The 10,000-nt window shown below is 41.5% G+C and overlaps 1 protein-coding gene across 1 annotated transcript in view; it reads right to left on the reverse strand.

Annotated features, from left to right (window-relative positions):
* Positions 1–4,727: 4,727 nt before the first annotated feature.
* The window catches only part of gipc3 (GIPC PDZ domain containing family, member 3), a 17,600-nt gene continuing 12,327 nt past the window's right edge, over positions 4,728–10,000 (reverse strand). The window contains exons 4-6 of the mRNA XM_048252919.1: positions 9,250–9,359; positions 8,518–8,599; positions 4,728–5,088 (exon numbers count right to left, since the gene is read on the reverse strand). Coding sequence (XP_048108876.1) covers positions 4,937–5,088; positions 8,518–8,599; positions 9,250–9,359 — 344 coding nt within the window. The 3' untranslated portion in view covers positions 4,728–4,936. The remainder of the gene's footprint in view (positions 5,089–8,517; positions 8,600–9,249; positions 9,360–10,000) is intronic.

Raw genomic sequence — 10,000 nt, forward strand, 5'->3', positions numbered from 1 at the left:
CTCTGTTGACATGCTGTAAACTTTACCAAAAGAACACACACACACACAGTCTGTTGGCATGCTGTAAACTTTACCAAAAGAACACACACACACACACACACACACACACACACACACACACACAGTCTGTTGACATGCTGTAAACTTTACCAAAAGAACACACACACACACAGTCTGTTGACATTCTGTAAACTTTACCAAAAGAACACACATACACACACACACACAGTCTGTTGACATGCTGTAAACTTTACCAAAAGAACACACACACACACACAGTCTGTTGACATGCTGTAAACTTTACCAAAAGAACACACACACACACACACACACACAGTCTGTTGACATGCTGTAAACTTTACCAAAAGAACACACACACACACACACAGTCTGTTGAAATGCTGTAAACTTTACCAAAAGAACACACACAGACACACACACACAGTCTGTTGAAATGCTGTAAACTTTACCAAAAGAACACACACAGACACACACACACAGTCTGTTGACATGCTGTAAACTTTACCAAAAGAACACACACACACACACTTTACCGTAAGAAAGCCGAATGAGAGCACATGTCAATGTCATTGTCAATGTCAAATTTATTTATAAAGCGCATTTACAGACGGCTTTAGTCAAGCATCTCAAAGTGCTTTCACAATAAAGTGCAATAAATAAAAACAGGAAGGCACAAAAACAAAACAAAAAGGGCTACAGTTCAAATAAATTAAGAAAAGTAGAAAAAGAACATTTCAAACTAAACACTGGGGCATAAAGGGAGACACTAGCCAAAGGCAAGTGAAAAGAGGTGGGTCTTTAAAGGGACTTAAAACATTCAGAGACCGATCTGAACGGATGTGGGAGGGGCAGGGGGCAGTTCCAGAGTCTGGGGCTGCCACTGAAAACTCTGTCCCCTAGTTTTCAGCCTCACCCTGGGTTCTTCCAGCACCCAGTTGGTCTGCTGACCCAGTGCTCTGGAAGGGGAATGGTGGTGTAGAAGATCAGACAGGTAGGTGGGGGCCAGACCATGGAGAGATTTGTATACAGTCAAGAGGAGTTTGAACTACACACACATGTTCTGTATCAGTCTCAAACACGCTTTCTCATTTCTGTCATTGTTATTGTTGAGTAAAATTGCATCGATGAAAAGACACACACACATACATACACACATAAACAGACACAGAGACTGACTGATGCGAAGACAGACAATACACACACACAGAGAGGTTTCATGGTGCATTTATTACTAATTGGTAATAAACATGAAAGAGTGCCACATGCCGTCAGGTCTTCATTCAAATACAAACACAATAGCATCAGCAAAACTAACGTTCACACTGAAACTATGCATGCGCTGCAATTCCCCTCAGATCCCCCTGGAGAGTTTCACATGAAGGAAAATAGGAATATACTGTATTTACAATGTACTGCTATCTGGTGTCTGAAGGAAAACAACAACAAATAAAGGTAATATAAACACACTAACGATGTAAAACAAGTGTTGTTATGTGCAATCAGTAAACACATACTACATAATCGATTGAAGTGAAGACCTTCATCTGTTCAGGCAAAGAGTGTGTGTGTCTGTGTGTGTGTGTGTGTGGGGGGGGGGGTGTATTTGAGCTGCAGTGTTCATGCTGAGAGAAACCCACAGTTTCCCACTGCACACAGGAAGTGACCTCACAGGAAGCAATGTTTGGTATGCTCACTCACAGAAGCAGGGGGCATTGGCCCCTTGTGAGTCTGTACAAGCATGTGTGTGTGTGTGTCTATGTGATATTAGTCATCAGCAGATGTTATAAAGCAATGTTTGAAATGTTTGGCAAGTCCTGGTTATGAGATGGATCTCTGATATGAAGTTCTATTGTTTATAATAGTTTGTGTGATGTGTGTGTGTGTGTGTGTGTGTGTCCTACATGCAGTCATGCTGATACGATAATTCTGTCAATGTCACCTTAGCGACTCTGGGTAGATTTTTACCAGTCATGTTTCCTGTCATCGCCATCTCTGCACAAATACACAGCACAGATGGACCAATGAGGTGTGTGTGTGTGTGTGTACACATACAAATACACAGCACAGATGGAACAATGAGGTGTGTGTGTGTGTGTGTACACATACAAATACACAGCACAGATGGAACAATGATGCTTGGAGGGGGAGAGGGGGAGGCACTTGGGATACTGTCTGCAGACACGCATCATATCCCTCTGCTGTGTGTGTGTGTGTGTGTGCTGCTCCTGCCCACAGAGACAACACACATCTGCTGCGGTACTGCGTGCCCATCTATACAGTATGCGTGTGTGTGTTATGATATTAGCAGCTTGTGTGTGTATTGATGTAATGTGGAAGCTTGTGTGTGTGTGTGTAATGTGGAACTTTATTGTGTATTGTGTGTGGAGCTTGTGTGTGTGTGTGTGTGTGTGTGGAGCTTGTGTGTGTGACGTGGAGCTTGTGTGTGTGTGTGATGTGGAGCTTGTGTGTGTGTGTGTGTGTGGAGCTTGTGTGTGGCGTGTGATGTGGAGCTTGTGTGTGTGTGTGTGTGTGTGGTGTGGAGCTTGTGTGTGTGTGGCGTGGAGCTTGTGTGTGTGTGATGTGGAGCTTGTGTGTGTGTGTGGAGCTTGTGTGTGTGTGTGATGTGGAGCTTGTGTGTGTGTGTGGAGCTTGTGTGTGTGTGACATGGAGCTTGTGTGTGTGTGATGTGGAGCTTGTGTGTGTGTGTGATGTGGAGCTTGTGTGTGTGTGTGTGTGGCGTGGAGCTTGTGTGTGTGTGTGATGTGGAGCTTGTGTGTGTGTGTGTGTGTGTGTGTGGCGTGGAGCTTATTATGTGTGTGACGTGATAGACTTGTGTATGTTATTGTGATGTGGAGCTTGTGCACGTGTGTGTGTGTGATGTGGAGCTTGTGTGTATGTGTGTGTGGAGCTTGTGCGTGTGTGATTTGGAGCTTGTGTGTGTGTGTGTGGAGCTTGTGTGTGTGTGTGGCGTGGAGCTTGTGTGTGTGTGTGGCGTCGAGCTTGTGTGTGTGACGTGGAGTGTGTGTGTGTGATGTGGAGTGTGTGTGTGATGTGGAGTGTGTGTGTGTGATGTGGAGCTTGTGTGTGTGTGTGTGACGTGGAGCTTGTGTGTGTGACGTGGAGTGTGTGTGTGATGTGGAGTGTGTGTGTGATGTGGAGCTTGTGTGTGTGTGTGACGTGGAGCTTGTGTGTGTGACGTGGAGTGTGTGTGTGATGTGGAGCTTGTGTGTGTGTGTGATGTGGAGCTTGTGTGTGTGACGTGGAGTGTGTGTGTGACGTGGAGCTTGTGTGTGTGACGTGGAGTGTGTGTGTGATGTGGAGCTTGTGGGTGTGTGTGACATGGAGCTTGTGTGTGTGTGATGTGGAGCTTGTGTGTGTGTGTGATGTGGAGCTTGTGTGTGTGTGTGTGTGTGTGATGTGGAGCTTGTGTGTGTGTGTGGAGCTTGTGTGTGGTGCAGGCAGAGTGGTGTGGAGCTTGTGTGTGTGTGTGTGACATGGAGCTTGTGTGTGTGTGATGTTGAGCTTGTGTGTGTTTGTGTGTGTGGAGCTTGTGTGTGTGTGTGACGTGGAGCTTGTTTGTGTGTGTGTGACGTGGAGCTTGTGTGTGTGTGTGTGAGTGGAGCTTGTGTGTGGGGTGGAGCTTGTGTGTGTGTGTGGGGTGGAGCTTGTGTGTATGTGTGTGTGGCGTGGAGCTTGTGTGTGTGTGTGTGTGTGGAGCTTGTGTGTGGGGTGGAGCTTGTGTGTGTGTGTGTGTGTGTGTGTGGCGTGGAGCTTGTGTGTGTGTGTGACGTGGAGCTTGTGTGTGTGTGTGTGTGTGTGGAGCTTGTGTGTGGGGGTGGAGCTTGTGTGTGTGTGTGTGTGTGTGTGTGGCGTGGAGCTTGTGTGTGTGTGTGATGTGGAGCTTGTGTGTGTGTGTGTGGCGTGGAGCTTGTGTGTGTGTGTGTGTGTGTGTGTGTGTGTGGAGCTTGTGTGTGGGGTGGAGCTTGTGTGTGTGTGTGTGTGGCGTGGAGCTTGTGTGTGTGTGTGACGTGGAGCTTGCGTGTGTTTCTTCCTTAGTAAGGGAGTTTTTCCTTGCCCCTGTTGCTCTTGAGTGTTCCTTGTTGGTGCCCCCCAATCCCAATCCTCCCCCACCTTTCTTATGCAGCCCTTGCCACTTAACCTACTAAACCCCTCTTCTACTGCACTTTTTACCCCCCCCCAGACATATGACACCAGACATAATTTCACTGCATTTCTTACATCCAGTAACTATATGCATGTGACAATAAACTGTCTTGTATCCTTGTGTGTGTGTGTGGAGCTTGTGTGTGTGTGTGACGTGGAGCTTGGGTGTGTGGGGTGCAGGCAGAGTGACGTGGGCTTTATTCAGTCTGGGGTTCATGTAGGGTCATGCTGGCCCAGTCAGCAGCTGAGTCTGGGATGGATCTGACCCTGATCTGGCTCACAAACAGCTCATATATGACTCATACACACCAACACAGCTCATATATGACTCATACACACCAACACAGCTCATATACGACACATACACACCAACACAGCTCATATACGACTCGTATAGGATACATACGCACCAATACAACTCATTTATACTCATATTACTCATATAGGATACATATGCACCAAGACAGATCGACTTGTATATAACTCATTTGTAACTTATATATGACATATACGCACCAATGCAGCTAATATACGCTATTTTATATTTGACTCATACAGCTCATATGCGGGTTATATATCTAATATATAACTCATATATGCTCCAATACAGCTCATATAATGCTTATATATGCCTCCTATACGGCTGATGGTCCTATACAGCTCAGATCAGGTACAGATTCAATCCCAGAGTCCTCTGCTTTCTGGAGTGTTTTGATGAAATAGTGTAATTATTTCCTGGTTTTCCTGGCTTCTAGAATCTTCCATTCTTTACATCTCCAAGAGCGCCCCACACGTCGAACAGGAACACATCTGGGAAGGCGAAATCGCCAAGGACGGAGTCCAGTGCTTCAGCGAAGTCGTCCGGATTCCTCTTGTCTTTTCCCGCCTCTACAATGGTCGTGGCTGCAGAGGACAGGAACATCCCAACAAATTTAAACCTCATTATACATTTAGGTTATATGAACAATCTACACATTTATGAGTTATATGAATAATCTATACATTTAGGCTATATGGATACATTTTGGTTATACGGATAATCGGTAACACTTTATAATAACTACACACAATTCATCATTTATTAAACATTTGTTACTTATTAGTTAATGGTTTGTTCATCATTAGTAATTTATTGTTCATACATAATTTATCATCAGTAAAGCAAGTGTTCGCACAGTTATTAATGGTTTGTTCATAGTAAATAAATCTATATCTAAAATATGTTTATACATAATTGTTAATACTTAATAAATGATGCAATAATATGTTTTTGATGGAGTAATATTTCCATTATTTAACAGTTGTTACATTCACATGCACTAATGATTAGTTAGGGTGAGGATACATATTTTATAAACCACTTCCTAATACTATAATTCATGATTAACTCAGGAGTTACAAGTGGTTGGTTAATGATATTTTGTGAGCTCATCTAAAGTGAGGACGCTTTATGCCTTGCAACACATTTACAAATGAGTTATAAAGTTTACATTTGCATTTATTCATTTAGCAGACACTTACTCACCCAAAGCGACTCACACATGTCAATGAAATTAAAGGGCAAGGCCACATAGGTGGATGCCAGGGCTTGAACCCCCAACGTGATGGGTTACCGCATGTTAAGCCTGCTCCTTATCCACTACACTACCTCTGCCCAGTAGTACTACAACAGTCAATTCAAAAATATAAAACAGATATGCATGTTTACTATGAACAAACCATTTTTAACTGTGTAAACACGATTTACAGATGAGAATTAATGTAGGAATACATAATTTAATAATAATTTACAGATGTTTAATGCATGATTAACAGTGTGTAATAGAAGAAAACAGAAACTCTTGTAGTTGTAGGTGTTTCTATCAGTACCATGGTAGTGTAGTGGATAGGGTGCTGGACTAGCATGCAGTAACCTGAAAAGCTAGGGGTTCAATTCCTGGATTTTACTGTTGAGACAGTGGCCTTCAATTTAATTTAATTTAATAAATAAGCCACAGGTAATGTACAATGGGTACAATGGAGGGAACAGGAAGAGTGAGAAGAGAAAGAAAAAGCCCTTTTACAGACAAAAAATCAGTCTACATGTGGGAATATTGTCATGTCAGGCCTGGATACGTCATTCCAGAATATATTTTTCCCGGTGCCTTGGACTAGGACATTGCATGTGATGTAGACAGAATTTTGACAGAGACGACCCGATGTAGACTGATTTGTTTTGTCTCAGTGAAATGCTATTTTGTGTTTTGACTTGGAAAAACACACTTGTGTTTGTTTTGATGTGTGTAAATAAACACTACAGTAATACTTGAAGTTTGGATCCCTGTATGTTTACAGAACTATGACAAAAGTATGACCTCAAACTGACATAGTCTACCTTGTGTACAGAGAAAGCAAAAGCCAGATGTGTTTTTTATTCATATCATCAGTGTGTTGTTGGCACATTGTGTGCTTACTATTGTGATGGCTTGTGTTTACGAAAACGATACGAAAACACAATTTTTACGAAGGTGTGAAGAGTTAAGCAAGGTGTGTTAGCTTTTGCAAGAGAACTACAATGTTTTGCTGATTGGGTGAGAGGTTTTGCCATTTGTGTGTAGAGTTTTGCAAAAAAAGCCATAGTTACAAAAAATGTGCTTAAGCAATCAGAAAAAACTGTAATGAATGTGAATGTAATCTTTACAACTCATTTGAAAATGTGTTGCAAGGCATCACTTTAGATAAGCTCACAAAATATCATTAACTAACCACTTGTAACTCCTGAGTTAATCATGAATTATAGTATTAGGAAGTGTTTTATAAAATATGTATCATCACCCTAACTAATCATTAGTGCATGTGTATGTAACAACTGTTAAATATTACTTCATCAACACAATATTATTGCATCATTTATTAAGTATTCACAGTAATCTATAAGCATATTTTAGATATAGGCTTATTTACTATGAACAAACCATTTATAACTGTGTGGACAAATACGTTTTGATGATAATTAACATAGGAGCAATGCTTTACAAATGATGAACAAAGTAATTTTGTAATAGTTTGCAACTGGTTTATAATGGGAAAATGATTTAATTTATAAGTGGTTGTTTCATCATTTATTAAGTATAAATCATGTACTTACAAACATATTTTTCGGATAGGCTTATTTTCTATGAACAAACCATTTATAACTGTGTGAACAAATGCTTTAAAATTATGTATGAACAAGAAATTACTAATGATGAACAAACCATTAACTAATAAGGAACAAAGGCTTAATAAATGATGAATTGTGTGTAGTTATTATAAAGTGTTACCCATCTTTTAGATATAGGCTTATTTACTATGAACAAACTATTTAGAACTGTGAACAAATGCTTTACTGATGATAAATTAGAAATTACTAATGATGAACAAACCATTAACTAATAAGTAACAAAGGCTTAATAAATGATGAATTGTGTGTAGTTATTATAAAGTGTTACCAAAATGATGTTTATACATTATTGTTAATACTTAATAAATGATGCAATAATATGTTTTTTGATTAAGTAATATTTCCATTATTTAACAGCTGTTACATACACATGCACTAATTATTAGTTAGGGTGAGGATAGTGGTTTATAAAATATGTATCCTCACCCTAACTAATCATTAGTGCATGTGTATGTAACAACTATTAAATAATGGAAATATTAATAATACTATTGCATAATGTATTAAGTATGAACAATAATGTATAAACATATTTTAGATATAGGCTTATTTACTATGAACAAACCATTTATAACTGTGTGTACAAATACTTTATTTATGAGAATTAACATATGAACAATGCTTTAACAAATGATGAACGAAGCATTTTGTAATAGTTTGCAACTGGTTTATAATAAGAAAATGATTTCATTATAAGTGGTTGTTTCATTTCTTATTATGTATAAATCATGTACAAACATATTTTTTGGATAGGATTATTTACTATGAACAAACCATTTATAACTGTGTGAACAAATGCTTTACTGATGATAAATTATGTATGAACAAGAAATTACTAATGATGAACAAACCATTAACTAATAAGTAACAAAGGCTTAATAAATGATGAATTGTGTGTAGTTTTTATAAAGTGTTACCGACTTATCTGTGTGTGTTTGTGTGTCACAGCAATGTGTGTGTGTGTGTGTGTGTGTGTGATATGGAGCTTGTGTGTGTGAGCCCTGGCCCTGTCTCTACGGTCATCTCTCCCCACACACCACCATACTGGTGCAGAGTGTGGAGTTCATGACGCATGTGAGGGGAGGGGGACCAGGCCGTCCACATGCTGCGTACACTTGCTGTCTGCTTACCCAGCTCCAGGTCACGGATGCCCATGTAGCTCTCCAGAAGATCATCCACCTTCCTAGTGGCCCTCTCTTCAAACTCATTAGGCTGGGAGAATGAGAGAGAGAGAGAGAGAGATGGAGGGAGAGGGGGATAGAGGGAGAGAGGGATAGAGGGAGAAAGGGAATGGGGAGGGGGAGGAGAAAAGAGTGAAGAGTGAAGAAGAGAAAGAAGAGAAAGAATGAATATAGAGGGAAAAATGGGGAATTGAGAACATTAGTCACAGTGATTGTGTTTGTAGGTTGTGGAGGATTGTGGGTAAGTCCCTCTGAGTCATCAGCATCTGCAGACAACAGCCTCAAATCCACTCTCTACTTCAGCCAACTCTCTGCTTCCTGTCCAGCCAGATCTCTACTTCCTGTTCAGTCAGATCTCTACTTCCTGTCCAGTCATAGATATCAGAAACCTAGATACCGCATTGTCTGTCGAGTTCTATTACTGTAGGTTACATACACCAACATGGTCGCCATATTGCTGGGGGTAACACCTTACTGTCAATGGGCAACACAACAATGATTTACCGCTCGATTGTTGCCCCCAGCAAGATGGCGGCGCTATTGACATACGTTCTGGAGGCCAATTCAGTATCTAGGGTTCTAATATCTATGTGTCCAGTCATGTCCCTGCTTCCTGTCTAGTCATGTCTCTACTTCCTGTTCAGTCAGCTCTCTTCTTCCTTTCCTGTTCAATCAACTTACCACTTCCTGTACGGTGGCTCCGCCTTTCGAGCGCAGACGTAGCGTCTCTCGTCCGCTCACCATCTTCCCCTCGCTGGATTTGGGTGCCCGGGTCCTCTGGCCAATCATGTCTGGGGAGGGTAAACAGGAAGTGTCAGTCTGGATGACTGCTGATGGCCAGCAGTGCTGATGTGTAGAGCCAATCAGCTTTTACCATTCTAGTCATGTGTCGGTGAAACGGTATAATACTGCCTTCACGCCGACCGCAAACTCGGACAAATCTAGATACCGCATTGTCCGTCGAGTTCTATTAGGTGGCATACATATACGCGGCCTCCATATTGCTGGGGGCAAACACCTTACTGTCTATGGGCAACACTTGCCGGCCATCAGAGACACCTGTGTGATGTCCAATCAGAGACACCTGTTTCTCCATTGGCCTCCAGGGGTTTGTTGTTGTTGCCAATAAGCCTGCCACAAATAGGCCTCAGTTGAGCCATTTTGAGAACTTTGCAAGCATGAGCGCCACAGATTCCAGTTTCGTGATTGTGCCGTTACATCAGTAAAACTGCTTACCAAGAAGGCTAGTCTATTTAAAAGTCGGTCTTGTTGATGTACTTGCCGAGAACAGGGCTCGTAGAAGGCCTGCTATGCGTTCACTTTGTTTTACTAAATATACTAAATGGTCCTGATGTGGGACACTGCCTTATATGGGACACCTAAGCTCCAGTGGGTGTGGCTCTTCCCCAAACTAATGAATGCCAGTGAAACT

Source organism: Alosa alosa, chromosome 9 (genome assembly GCF_017589495.1).
Source record: "Alosa alosa isolate M-15738 ecotype Scorff River chromosome 9, AALO_Geno_1.1, whole genome shotgun sequence".
In the NCBI taxonomy this organism is placed as follows: Eukaryota; Metazoa; Chordata; class Actinopteri; order Clupeiformes; family Clupeidae; genus Alosa; species Alosa alosa.